Genomic DNA, 15,763 nt, shown 5'->3' with positions numbered 1-15,763 from the left:
TGCATTTTTCCGGGAACCTCTAATAGCTATCTCATCAGACAGGAGACCCTTTTTTTAATGTTTCAGTCAGCTCATAGCAAATTGAATGAGACGAATGTGTCCTTAAAATAAATTTTAATATAGAAAATCAGAAAACTTTGTGACGAGATATGATTATAAATCTTTCAGCTCAGTTCCCAGAGTGAGATTTATTTCGGTTAGACAGCATATTGAATTGCTCGACGAAAAGTAATATAACTTTTTGGGTCCCTTGCAAACTCGCCTCTGGAAAACTAGAAGTTATATTCTTCTTTATTATTCAACCTTATATACACCTACATTTCATGCAAAGTATATTCCATTCCAGAAATGGATATAATGAAGCGAGATAAAGTAGCAGTTAGTTTTCGGCATTTGCCGACGTGGATATGAGCAGCTGATCCAGCTTTTTCCGACAAAAAGGTCATAAAGGTTTTTCTCCCACCCCCTCTCAATCCACCCTCCCCCACCTATAGCACCCGGACTGTTCCCTGCTCCATTAGGTTCACCTTATTATTTCTGCCCCTCTCCACTCTTATAGGATTACGATCCTTGTTTTTGCCCCAATTTCGTTCCCTCATACAGAAATAATAATGTCTATGCTGAAGGAGTTCTTAGCACCGTTCCATTCTCTTTTTCTCCCATTCTCAAACTCACCCTTTCGCCATTGTATATTCAATGAGAGTGTGGAAAAATTATACGCCTTTATGGCGAGTTTCCATTTCTGAAGCAATTTTCAACATTTCAGAGCTGGAGTTGAAAGTTTAAAAGGCATTCACACAATGCATTATATGTACATATCTACCTATACATTTATGAAACCCATGTTGAAAGTGAATCAAAAGTTGGATTATTTAGCATTGATTTTACGATACGGTCTAGGTCCTGATTTTGTTTCCAACATAATTTTGGATGGAAGCGTGCGGGAAGTCAAGTATCTGGGACACCTGCTGACGGAGAAAGACAAAAAAGAGCAAGTTGTGTAAGATCAGATATGCTAGCAAGACGGTTTTACCACTCCAGTATATGTATGTAGAGGTAAAGATACATTATTATATGTATAAGTCCTTTTGTACTAGCCTCTATACTGGTGAACTATGGACGAAATACAAGCAGGAGACAATGAAAAGGATAAATGTAGATGTTTGTAGAGGGGCACGTGTCTCTTTCTGACCATTCTCAGGGTGATAGCGGCCTCCCTACGTCGTCATGTATTTGTATCGTAAAATTGTTTCCTTACTGCCGCGTTTTTCATTTCCTCTCTTCTCTGCATGTTCGGTGGATGGAGCTGCTTCATAATTTAACTCTTATTATTTATTATCATTATAATTTACTAGTGTTGTACCTGATGACTTATTATCGCATGGGTGTTGGAATATTAAGTTATTAAATTTAAAAAAAATTAAAAGAAATGTGTCGTCGGTCATGTGTTTGATCCCCACGCGGTCGATTTTTTTTCAAATACCTTTTAAATATATTTAATTTAATATTTATATTTAATTGTTAAATTAAAAAAAAAAATGGCAAAAACTACCTACACGTGAACAATATAAAACACCAATAGAAAAATGGATGAATTAATTAATTAATTAAATAAATTTGCAGTAAATTCTTTGCCAAGAGGAAACATTGGTAACCAATAGTATATAAAGAAGTTTTTTTTGACGTACATACATAAGACGGGCTGAAAACCAGACTGTTACAAGTGACATTTTTAAAAAAAACCTGGTTTAAGAGGGCTGGACAGCAGCGCCTTGTCCATACAAACGTACTATACTTCTCCCTTCCTCAATTATGGCACTAGAGAAATTATTTGTTAATATGCTATGGATATCCACCATTGGGGTGCATCTATCGTTTTATTTTTTTGATTAATTATTTTTTATATGAGCTAGGAGCCACCAAATATCTATAAAACCGCCTCTTTTTTACACCCACGAAAAGAGTCCAGCGTGCTTATTTAACGGTCGATTTTAAAAAAAATACGCCGATAGATGCACAGAAAGTATCTTTCTCATACCGATGATGAATTTTTTTTAAAAATTGGTCCAGTTTTGGAGGACAAAATAGTAGAATACGAAACCTCGATTTTGTCAATTTAAAATACGTTTTATCTGGTCGAAGCGCAACTGTCGCATTCACTCAATATATGTATATATATTGATATATATTGTCGCATTTACTCAATATATACATGCACTCAATATATATATCGAAGAAAGGAACGGTAACAAAATTAAGGTTTCCGGTGTACAGCCCTCTTAAGTGCTAAAATAATAGCATTTCATATATGCTATTATTTATTACATAAACCAGATTTTTTTTTAAAATATCACTTGTACCAGTCTGGTTTTCAGCCCGTCATATGTATGTCGAATTGAAACGACTATTATAGTACGGCGAGCGTTATCTCAGACAGATACACATAATAGCTATATTATTATTATTTATCATTTAATATTTTTATTATATGTACATATATAGCCAGCAGAATGGCTCGGTGGTTGCGTTTATGCTTAGCAACGAGAGGTTACCGGGTTCGATCCCGAATACTGCCGGCCAGACTTGGATATTTGTGACTCCAAGTCGATCGTTTCTTATCAGAGTTTGCCAATTTATCTGATTTCATTGATGAAACGGTTCCTCCATTTAAGTTGGAAAAAATCATCCTACCCACTGTCACAAACATCTGAATTTGATTTATGTACAATATGTAAAAATTTATGTGTAAGTCTAAATCTATAGATGTCTCTATGGATTAATTACTTAATTAATTATTACGTTATTACGTTTTCTTCAGCCTCGCGAAATACAGCGATGTATGTAATAAAAATGCTGTAATGTTTGTAATTAATTGTCTAAGAAGGCGCATTGGGGTCTACCTGTTTTAAGTCTTTTTGGTATATATCTATGTAAAATAAATAAATATATTAGTTCTGTATTTTTTCGACAATTGTGGCACATTAGGTATTCCTGTAATACCACAATGGTCCAAACTTAAGCTTAAATAAATAAATAAATAATAATAATTATTATTATAGTCCTGTATCCACTCAAAGCTAATTATTTGGTTCATATTCGAAAACATTAGAAGAAAATTATGTATATAGATTGTTTTAATAGTGAAAGTCCTGTGCAATAGAGAGCGAGTTCTTCAATTCTTATGACTATAATATATATGGTTCGATATTGAAAATTTTATGAAAATATTTGATTATTAAATAAGTTGACCTTTTCCGGTGTGGTACGATTAATTTTCTCGGGAAATAGTTTGCTCAACAGGTACTTTTAATACGGAAAGTGTACCGAAGACCTTTACCGTATATAGTATGCATTATATGTAGAACAATTCAAGGGCAACACTGGAAGCTTACGTGCGGTCCAAATTAAATATTTACAGAAGGGAATTCAGAACCGGAAAATGGAGAGAGTTTTTCCGACGAAAATGCGCCACGTAGAGAAAATTGAAATGGTGAATGTATGCAGATTGCATTTTTATCGGTCGATTTGACACACAGTTCCCCGAAAAAGGAGTGCAAAGCAAGGAAAATTCAGTTAGAGAAGTGTCAAAGTGAAATTCAAATCGAGAATAATACGACATGTATCATATAATCACATTCCATATGTATTTAAATTATACTTGAAATAGCAGATATGTATATACATCAAATTTATATATCCTTAAGCTTTTACAAAAACTAATGATTTTCATAAAAAAAAATTACGATTCAAAAGGGTTTTTCAAGCCATTAGGAAGAGCTTTTTTGATACTACGTTGTAAGCCATTCATTTATTATTTTTATCATATGTTATTTCTTTTTGTCCCATTCAGAGATAAAATCATTGGAAAACACCAGATTAAATTCTAAAAAAAAAGTTTGAAATCGTGTAAGCCTCTTAAAGGAGGATATATAATATGTAAATATATAATACATATGTATGTATGTATGTATTGGGATATAACCAATATTAAGCTAGAATGTTCGAGTGAAAGATATGTGAAAAGCAAAATACGAAAAAACAAGCTCGTTGAGAATGAGCGATTACGAAATATTTTCAAATTATCTTTCATTATATAGAATAAAGCAGTCGTCGTTTCGTTCAATTTAATGAAATTTATGATCAAATTCGGCAATAAAGATACAGACCGATATTTGGAAATTCTCTAATGGGCATATTTTCGTTCCGGGGAATTCTCCATTTATTCGTCATCTTTGGCACGCCCCATGAAAAATTCCTTACAAGTGATATCTTCTCATTTTCTCGCACACACTCGACTTTTCTTAATGAAAATATTTCAAATGCCCCTTCGACGAGGAATTGGTGCTCAATTAAGTACTATTGTTTTTCCTTACCTTGCCATTTTGGCCCTTCTCCTAAGACAACATATTACCAGCAAAGCCAACAGTGGAAATCCCAGGATTGACGAAACTATCGGCACGATTACAGACTCTGGAGATACTGGAAAAATAACAAAGTAGAATATACGTATGTTTTCATACGGTCTCCGTGACGAGACAGAATGTTAAACGACAGAAAACGCAAATATCGGAAGGCAAAGATTGAAAATCGAAAGATCAAAAAAAAAAATGCTGCATGGTAAACGGTACATACTCACTTAATTTGCGCGAGCAGGATACAACAGGAATAAGAGGAACAGGCTTTTCTTCCCGTATTATTAATGTGCGCGCGCAGAATACGGGAGGAAAACATGTTCCTCTTGTTCCTGTTGTATCCTGCTCGCGCAAATTAAGTGAGTATGTACCGTTTACCATGCACCATTTTTTTTGATCTTTCGACTTAAGATCTTTCGATTTTCGATCTTTGCCTTCCGATATTTGCGTTTTCTGTCGTTTAACATTCTGTCTCGTCACGTAGACCCGTTTTCTGTCGTTTAACATTCTGTCTCGTCACGTAGACCCGTTTTCATAGTATAATGAATCAAATAATCCATAAAAAGGTTTATATTATTTTCACTTCGTCCAATAGTATGGAAAAACTTTTACGCTTTGAAACGCTTTGAAACTTTGCCATTTTGCGAGATTTGACCCCCGATAGAGATTTCAATTGTTTCCGCTTAGTCGATAGTGAAATATAATCGTCATAAACATGAAAATTCTCGAGTCGATGACGTTCGGGTGGTTGCCTATGCATGTTTGACTTTTCGCCCCCCACTCGTTTTAATTTAAATTGTTTAAACGCCTATAACTTCAACTTTTTCACATATATCTGATAAAACTAGCATTATAGGTTCTAATTACCAGTCATATATATTTTTACTTCACTAATAGATTATATAATAAATGATAAAAATGTTTTTATAAAATTGAAATGGCCGATGTGGTGTTCGTTCTTTGGCCAAGGCGTTCTCGCCGCTTGTTTGACGTCTCTGTTTTTGATCTTATCTATGTATCTTTGTTTTCAATTATCTGATTTTGGCATTTTGGATTGATTTTGGACTGAGTGGTCTCCTCCAAACTGCGATATTTTACGAACCTTTTATCATACTAGATTTCATAAGCCGTTTTTATCCCACAGTATGGAAGAGACCCTCTAATCTGTACTGCGATATTTTACGAACCTTTTATTTATTTTTACTTCGCTGATACATTATATAATGAATGATAAAATGTATATGTTTATATATTATTATCATGCTGATATACATACGTATTGCGGCCAAATTCTAGATATGGTGTTTCTTTGGTTTTGACTTTCTGGTTTGATTATAGACTCCAAGCGTCTCATCCGAACTGCGATATTTAACGAACTTATGTAATATTATATGAGTTTTTAAGTGCTTTTATTTTGAGTAATTTTTTTGGGTCTAAATATTTTTTTCAACAAAATAAACAATTGAATCTGAGTAATAAAATATAAGATAATTTTAAGAATTTAAATACAAGAAAATGGCTTCTACCTGAATTGCATTCACAACTAAATTTCTCGAAATGGGCCAATAATTGAATATGCGCCATATGCCCATCTCAACGTCTCAAAGACAATGGTCATAATCCCAGAACTTTACGACCCCATTTCGATTATATTAATTAATTCAGCAACATTTACTCGATATGACACTGCTATAAGAAGATCCCATCGGAGAATACGTTCCGTCATAAATCCACTCCGTTTATGACTTTGCAAAATTGGCCGAGTTTCCCACGCCCCGAATATAAATACAATTACTATACCTAGATTTGCTTATCGCAGATAGTGATTTTATCCACTGTTTGTATTTTATATACCTAATCCCCGTTCACGTACCCCTCCCCAATAAAGAGCATTGTTTATCAGTAGGGTCTGTTTCTTATACTCGAGCTGGCGTTTGCTCGGACTTACCGGTCGGGTAAATTATTATCGTGGGTCTTTTGTTGGCATTTGTTGGTAGATCTAGTGGCGGTGTTAATGTCGTCTGAACCACGAGAATCTCGCCAAGCTTTTGTGAGGATCTGGTAGCAGCTGAAACTGTCGTGGCGGCCATTTTGTTGACCGGTTATGAAATATTCAAAGTTCGTCCATTGCAATCTGGAAAAAAAGAGAAACTATCTATGATTCCAATATAAATTTAATATTATATAATCATTGCTTAGTCATTTTTTTATACATGTATGTAATATCAAAGTATACAAAGATTTTTGAGGTATCAATACACCTTTAAAATATCTAAAAACGTTTAACAACCAATTCATATAATAAGTTTGTCACTATGTAAAAAATGTTCGTATGTATTTTGTATATATAGATGAATTATATAAATTAGAAATCAAAGGTTTAGTTTCAAGTAAGTTTAAATCATATCTAAATAATAGACGGCAAATAGTGAAAATTGATAAGTTGTTATCTGTTGAATTTTAAACACCTCAAGGAGTGCCGCAAGGGTCTAAATTGTGACCTTTATTATTTATATTATATATTAACGATATTTTTAGGGTATTTAATAAGTGTAAAATTCATCTGTTTGCAGATGATACATTCACATATACATATATAATAGGCAATAATGTTGATGTAATGTCTGAAATTTTAAATAAAGAAATAAATTATGTAAGTGATTGGTTGTGTGGAAATAAATTGAAGCTAAATGTGAATAAAATAAAAATTATGTGGTTGAATAGTAAAAATGTATTCAATGAAGTTAGAATTGATGATTCAATTATTGAAATAGTTGATAATATAAAATATCTAGGAATTCAGATAGACTCGAGACTGAATTTTAAGTTATATATCCGTCATATTTCGCTGAATCATCGTTCGCGCTTATTGCCTTTTTTAATGGATTTTTCCCGTTTTTCCGTGATATTTTCCGGGAAAGCTCGTCGATCTTCCCGATCTTTCGCGTGTTTACGACTAACCCTAAAACTGAACGCGATGTTGGTGTGTTTATTCTTTCCCAATGCTTTTTTTTTGTTCTCAAAGTGGCCGATGGTAAATCTTGCCTACAGGGGTAATAAATCGGGCGGATCGAATTTATTTTCTCTCACCGTTCGAAGTCTTTGATGATTGTCGCGTAAATGTGGTTAAGGGGGGGGGGGAGGGTGAAAATATGAGACTTCTGAGTCGTAAAAAAATCTCGTTATGGTCACAGCTGTGTGTTGATAAGAAAAGTTATACCCATACAAATACAAACATTACTTTTTTTTGGTTACGAGTACCTGCGATGGTAAAAAGTTACGACTTAATGAAAAATATAACACTCAACGTTGACGTCAAGTTGAGGCAAGATTTTCAGACAATTTGTATATTTTGAAACATTGGAAACAAAGCTCCAAATACTAATAACTGATAATTGCACTTAAACTGCGAAAGCAAAATCGTGTTTTTCAATAAAAAACCTGAAGTGCATTTATCTTGTTTTACGTTGAATTTTTTTCAATAACGATTGAAACGAGTTTGTTTGTACACTATTTTTCATACAGAAAATCAATATTTTCATACACATTTTTTTCCTGTATAGAATTAAGCTGATTATATATAAATAAGGTATCATTTACAATTAATATATAAAATAAGGTATCAATAAATATAATTGAAGGTCACCAAAGACAAATTTTCCATCATACAAACACGTTTAAACATATAAAGTTTCTTAACCAGCAGAATAGACTAGTGGTTAGCATACAATGCTTTGTATAAAGTGGTCACGGGTTCAAACCCCACTGGTTTCTGCTGGCCAGACCTTGGATTTGTGACTTTAAATTGATCGTTTCCTAACAGAGTTTGCCAATTTATATGATTTTCATTGAAATTGATCAAACAAATTGGCAACCTCATTCTTATTCTCGCAAATATCGAGTTTTCAGCAGTTTTGAATTTCACTGAATTGCAATAAAATGTTGCAAATTTACAAATCAAATCTCAGTGGATGTTAATTGAAATGTATTTATTCTGTATAATACTTGAATTAAATGTACAATGTTTCTGGCCAGGAAAGCACATTGGAGTTGCCTGTTAAGCCTTCCTGGTATAAATTAATAATATTAAGGTATATAAATTTTATTTTACTACCGCCATCTATGTTTTTTTATTACCGCCATCTATTTATACAACTAAAGACTACATAGACGTCACCCAGATTTCAAATTCGCAAACTTCAAACGCGTCTTAAACGATATTTTATCTCTATCGTAATGGCGGAAGATCCATTTACTTATATTGATGACCAAAATGAGCAATATGACAAAGTATGATCGGATAAAAATTTTTTCCTGCATTGTAATCGTAAGTGAAACGTAAAGGAGGTTTGTAAAAATAAATAAATAAAAACCTCATACATACATATTACACAGTAAAACATCCGCAATTTGGCGTAGATTTTCCGCAATTTTCCATAGAAGATTTGCGCCGATTTTTCACGCTTTGCATAGTGCGAAAAAAATTTCAACTCCAACCTTGGACCCTCCAAAGACAATAACAAATAACGCCGTTAAAGGAAAACGCTTAAAACCATCTGTGTAGATCATTTTGTACGGAGGAAAAATAATTTTCTTTTACCGCCACCAGCTTGGGCAAACGCCTCACTACTTGCGCAGAATTTGTATAGATTCTTTGGCAAGTTCAAATTAATCAATTGCGGTAAACAAACAACACTTCTGCCAGCCTGAGAATATTATATTATAGAAATTTTCATCACAACACACCATCACGATGAAAATATTCACAAATTAATCCCAAATTGCCGTCAATTTGAATTCTCAATGCCATAAAATTCAAATTATATACTCGTATATAATATAATATACATAGATGTATATTAGTAACTGCTTCACGTTGGCCCTTATTCAATTTGGCGCTTTTCCCTTCACGAAGGCGTCGCGTTTTCCCCCTAATGAGGGAAAGGCATTACACAAAGATCCAACTGCTGACAGTTAATTTCCGCAGAATTAACCGAAGATGCCTTTATTCTATCGTTCCTTTTATTTCGAGATAAAATTCCTAATTGATTTCGTTATTGAAACCCTCGCCTCGTCCGTTCGAACGATTGCCGTACTCTTGTTCGACATTTACTTTTATTGCCCAATACTGTTATACATATACATAGAAGCACACTTTTTTTAATTATAAAAATAATACTTAAAATGAATTTCAATCTCCATCATTTGTTCTGATGATTTTCCTTACAATCGTCATAAAAATTCGTGTCGGAAATTTTTCTTAAATAAAACGTATATTTTTTGAGCGAACATTTCAAATGTTTTTTTATATAATATTTGAAAGTTTGATTTATGACAATTATCCAAAAACAGTATTATTTACATATATGACTACCAACAGTTTTATTTACAGATAATTATCAAAAGATCAAAATTTCCTATAACTTCAATTTTTGATTTTTAAATGCTTTTTATTATTGCGAAATTATGTTCACAATACATTTAATATCTATTTTAATAGCTACTGATCTACTGATCATTTTCTATTTTACAATTTAATTTAATTTGGTTAGTAATCATAGTATTATTTTATTCTAATGTTAATGTATAGCATAATAGGAAAAAGAGCTCAAAAACCTATTTACAATTCTTATAAATGCTCATAATACATCTAATATATAATATTATTTAAAGTTACTACATAATATCAATAACAGTTGTATTTACATATGATACAATACATAATACGATATGGCTGCTAGATTAATTGTTTTGTATATTAATTGTATGCACTTCATTTTAAAATAAACCATCGAAAATAATCGTGAGAATTTAAATTGCATGATTGGCTTCGATTTTTCCATAAACTATGCGATTATTGAGCTTTGAGTGCCATAAACCGATTTTCTACATACTTGTATAGGATGTGACGCCATATTGTTCAAACCAGTGCTGATTTATGTAAATTTTGTTGAATTTAGGCCATTAAAATGACAAATATATTTCAGTGATCCTATTAAGGTCAATCCGGAAGGTTTCCTATAGCTAAAACATTGTCATATTAATGGATAATTGCCATGAATTGATCTTTCAGATACATGAATACGCTGTTTTCCGATACCTTTACCGTGATATTTTTTTTGAGGTCTCATCTAAGGTCTTTCCAAATGTTCAACTTTCTAATTTGTGCAGTAATTAGTGGGTGCAGTCATTAAAAATGTTTTAATTGAGGAAATAACGAATTTTATGCGTCTTGTAATAGTATGCGAGTTCATAAGTATATAGCACTTTGTATTTAAATATGTGTTATAATACTTTATTGTACGTTTGAATATCTAACATATCGTTTGACAGACAGACAGCCTCCCTTTGGGGTATTCTTAGAAATTTGTCTCAGTAAATATTTGACAGTTAGGCAAAGAGATCACGACCTACATACATACATATGTATACTTAAATTCGAACCATTTTATCGAGGGAGTAAATTTGTACCTAAAATATTACAAATTGAAAGCTTTTCATAAGTAAACTTTTCAAGTTTTATAACTTGTGCCGTTCCAGTACGAGTAGAAGTTTAATTGAATAAATATTCCTTTTTTCCCTTCAAGGCTTCGCAGTGAATGGATGACCTTTCCAAAGGTGGAATTGTCTGGGTTTTGAATCGTGGGGTGACCCATTTAAAAGCAAAAGCGATTACATTAGTTGTTCGCGACAACGTAACAGATGTGAGTTTTTCCCAAAGACGTATATCCTTTGCGTATTTTTTTGGGGGGTGGAAAAAGTCAGAATTTCCCGCGAAAAGATAGATAGACAGCTGACGAGGAAACCTTTGATGTAGTTTTTTTCGCTTGCGAAAGACAACAACACAAAAAGCAAACTGGAAGGATGTCTAAAAGCATCGAAAGTGGTCGTGTGAGAATCTGAGACTTTCGTTATAGAACAAAATGACGCAAAACACTTAAAAAATTTACGATTCTTCTCTGTGCCAAGAATTATGTAATAAATTCGGTTTAACATAAACGTTTTTATTTTTTTTAGACATAAAACGGTAGTATATGTATGTCGGTCAATTTGATAAAAGCTAATTTCAAAATCCGGTTTGATCTTTGTATAATTTTAATTAAAAAGACAATGAAAGTTTTTGATCATTTCATTTTCATACAAATAAAAAATTAGTTAATATTGGTGACGACATATAGAAGGGTATAATTTTCGAAATGGGTAAAATCTTGAACTTTTTTGTGTTTTAAAATATACGTATCCATCCAGAGAAATGTTATAATAATATAAGTGGCTTTAGGCGTTATATTGTTGTCAAGTGACGATTGTCCACAGACATTCCTTAATAATTTTAGCATCAGTCGTATTTGATACTTGTTGGTCGAAGTATGTCCAATAAAAACTTCTCTGGGCAATGGCAATGGGCAAGTTCATCGTTAAAAATTGTAAAATGCATTCAAAAACACACAATAAACAACATGGGATACATTTTTGTAAGTAAATTGATCATTTAAGTAACATATTATTCAATTAAAATCGTAGTTTGACAGTTTTTAAAAGTGTCATGGCGATCGCCCGCATTCTACATAAAATTTCAGGGGTGGCACCAGAGAAATGTAAAAATTATTTTTAAATAAATGTAAAAACATTTCTCTTGGTGGTGCCGAATACTCAATTACTTCAGTTTGATTAATATAAACATAATTCATTTTATATTATACATATTTTTGTTGAAACTATACATTACACGTTAATTTAAGAGTTCCCAAGGACAGACGAATACAAAAAAGTGGATAAAAATAATCCGCCAACTGAGAAAAGAAACTGATTGGTCACCAACGCCCAACACCACCATATACTCAAATTGTAAATAAATCTATATCAAAATAAAAATTTCTGTAGTGAATATGTGATGACCCTGATTGTATTCCGTGCGTTTTAGCTTAGTTATGGAAACGTACGGCGTAATATTGAAACAATTTATTTATTCGTAAATGCGCTTCTATTATTATAACATTTCTCTGTATCTACCTGTCTGTGTCCAGTCACGTTTTATATAAATGAAAAAATATACAAATTTCGAATTTCTACTCGATAATTCGAATTTTAAAAAGAGGGTGAATAAATAAGTCAAATTTTCTAATTAGTTTATTCAATTATAGTTTTTAATGCAATTATAGTTTTTAATGCAATTATAGTTTGATATACATATATATATATATATATATATATATATATATATATATATATATATATATATATATATATATATATATATATATGTACATTGAAAAAACTATTTTATAACAAAACCATTTTAAAACTAATTGAAAATCAATTATTGTACAAAAGAAGAGAATTTTTCACGTAAGTAGAAAATCTTCAGTTGTTTCATCACCAAGCAACTTTTAAAGTAGTTGTTTTTCAGTCGTTCATTATTCGGTTTAATTTTGAGATATTGAAATTGTATTAATGTGTATGTGTTTCTCAAAACTTCTATCGTCAATTGTGTACTTTAATTTGTGACGAATTTGCTTATTTTCAATTCAAATGCATTGATTGAAACCAGTCATTGAAAATAGTAACAAAATTTTCACCTTAGAAAATACATTAATTGTGCTCATTTGTTTCTTCATATAAAAATAAATTCAAATTATAATCATTACTTAAAAAAAGTTCAGTGTTTGTGAAGTGTTTCGTCAATAACCTGCAGCTGAAAATAAAAAGAAGATGAATATTAAGAATTAATCCAAGGTTTGCTGAACATTTTATGCTTTTATATGCACATTTCAAAAAACGGTATACGCAATACAATAAACATGTGAGTTCGGCAATGTTTTAAATTTACAAAATTATCGCCATTTCATTTGCCAATAATAATTTATCATTAAATGGGATTGTTACGATATTTCCATGCGGTCCGGATGACCGGACACGACCGGAATTTTCGGTCAATTTATCTTTTCGTCCACCCCAAAAACACCCCCCTTTTCGATCCGATTGGTGGTACTTGTTTCCGTCCATAGGTAGTTTAATAAAGATATACGTGCGGTAATAACGGACACCCCCTGTGCATGTATGGGCGGACGACTTTCATCCCTTTTATTGTTTCGATTTGGGAAATTCGACCGGCCGTGGTGTCTACCCTAATATAATATAATATAATACAATAAAACCACGGTGAAAATAGCCCAGCTAATACTATAAATATACATGCACATACATATACCTATGTATATTAAAACTTATATTTTTTGACGTTATCATTTGGTTTCGATTTAAAAAATTGTATCAATCTTAGGTGCTATTTTAGAATGTGGTCTACTTTTGAATCGCAGTCGACTATATATTTTTTTGGTTTATATCGTAGCAACGACCTGTTTATTATAATTTTTGTTTTTTCCTGTAGCCCCATAATGTTGTCGAAGCATTTCTATCAAAATATCATCAGCAGCGAAGAAAATACCGACCCTAACAACCTAATCTTAAATGAATAGGGCCAAACCTAACTTAACCTAACCTAACCTGAACCTTAAATAAATAGGCGTTGGCTGCTAAGATATGTTTTTTTTTAGTTTTATTTCATCAATATTTTCACAAAAAAAAAAAACTAAGATAGCAGCCAACACCTATTTATTTAAGGGTCAGGTTAGGTTAGGTTAAGTAAGGGTTATTTATTTATTTAGTTTATATATACGGCCGTAAGGATCATATAACAATAAAACAAAAAAACACTACATTCATATAAGAAAAAATAGAGTTTTAAAACTAATTGAATAAATAAATGAATGATTAAAAACAATAAAATAAAATGTATTTAGCATTTGTATAAATCAGAAAAATTATGATGCAACAATTTTTTAAAACTATTTTTACTAATATTAAAAAAATCAAATTGGCTAAATTCGTTTCCCAGTTTATGAAGTCGGGGTAGCGTTGAATTTTTGTTATAACTAGTGGCATAATTTTTTATGTGGAATAAATAGTTGCATCTGGTAAATCTCCCCGGTGTATGAACATTAATGAGGTCCACTAATTCACTACAGTCCATAACTCCGCTGAGTACACCAAACAGACAAAATACATCATTGATTATTCTCCTGTCACAAAGTTTGATCATATTCAATGTATCTAATAAATTTTGTAAAAAAATTATAATCAATGTACATATCTAATAAATCTATTCTGAATCCTCTCAATGGAATTACTATGTACCTGTGAACTAGGGGACCATATTGGCGCATTGTATTCAAGTCGATTCCTTACCAATTCTTTTAAGATTAGGTTGTTGGGGTCAATTACAATTACTAACGATTTACAGTAACAATTAATACCGAGGTACCGGTTATATCGGTATCGTTCGTATTTACTTTTGATAATACCGATATCGGAATTGTTGGTATTTTTGTCGGTGTTTATATGAGAGAAGCGTTATTTTTAGAAAATCGTAGTTTTTTTCTTGTTTCCGTGATTATTTTGAAAATAAAAGTCATTCATAGCTTCCATAGCTTTCTGTGTTTTTAATTTGGATACAAAAAATATCCAAAAAATTCACGAATTTTATGAACCAAAAACAAAAAATGTTTTGATGCAGAATATCATGATTCATGTATGTCAAAACAGAATGAACACACCATGAAAAGCCTATGTAAAGTTTAAAACTTTAAGCCACACTATATTTTGTAATATAAAACTGCCGTGTTTGGAACTATTTCAACAAACTTTAAGTATGAAAATACCATATTTGCGGCAAATAAATTTAAACTTCACTCATAACGTCCATTAAATATCTCATAATGCGATGATTTCTCAACGGGCGAAAACCACACATAATTAATATCGTTACACGTTACGTTGAAAATTTCGACGTTCGCTTCGCACGCGCGGTATTTGTAAACTGCCACATAAATATTTATCACCATCGAAAACTATTTCAAATTACATCATTCAAACTGATATATGTATGTATGTACCAACACCATGTATGTATGTATATGAGCCGAGTATGACGAGCTCGAAACAAAAACGGCCATTATATTTCATCGAACTAATTTGACAATGAAACTGGCATTATTATATCGGTCGTGTCGGAAAATTGATTTTCACTTAGCAAAGTAATAAACTTGTACCGGCTGAAGTATTAACGAAGCGGGAAGGGGTTCGAAAAGCCGGAGAGGAAAAGATAAGCGGTACAAATAAAAAGATTCTGGCCTTAAAAGCCGAACGATAAAATGGACCGAAATATCAAAAGTATAAGCGAAAGCTTTTTCCGCTTCGCTAGGTACGCAATTCATTATTAATGAGACCCATCAATAATATATTGTATATATGAATGAAAATACATATGTATGGTTGTGTTGAGGTTTGTATTT

The 15,763-nt window shown here is 32.0% G+C and overlaps 1 protein-coding gene across 1 annotated transcript in view; it reads right to left on the bottom strand.

Moving 5' to 3' along the window:
• LOC143917851 (uncharacterized) overlaps positions 1–15,763 on the bottom strand; it is a 39,435-nt gene that overhangs the window by 3,081 nt on the left and 20,591 nt on the right. Inside the window, exons 2-3 of the mRNA XM_077439460.1 lie at positions 6,361–6,546; positions 4,374–4,479 (exon numbers count right to left, since the gene is read on the bottom strand). Of these exons, the coding sequence (XP_077295586.1) occupies positions 4,374–4,479; positions 6,361–6,502 (248 nt within the window). The 5' untranslated portion in view covers positions 6,503–6,546. The remainder of the gene's footprint in view (positions 1–4,373; positions 4,480–6,360; positions 6,547–15,763) is intronic.

This window comes from Arctopsyche grandis, chromosome 10 (assembly GCF_051622035.1).
Source record: "Arctopsyche grandis isolate Sample6627 chromosome 10, ASM5162203v2, whole genome shotgun sequence".
NCBI classification, from domain to species: Eukaryota; Metazoa; Arthropoda; class Insecta; order Trichoptera; family Hydropsychidae; genus Arctopsyche; species Arctopsyche grandis.
This window is presented reverse-complemented; position numbering and strand designations above follow the sequence as displayed.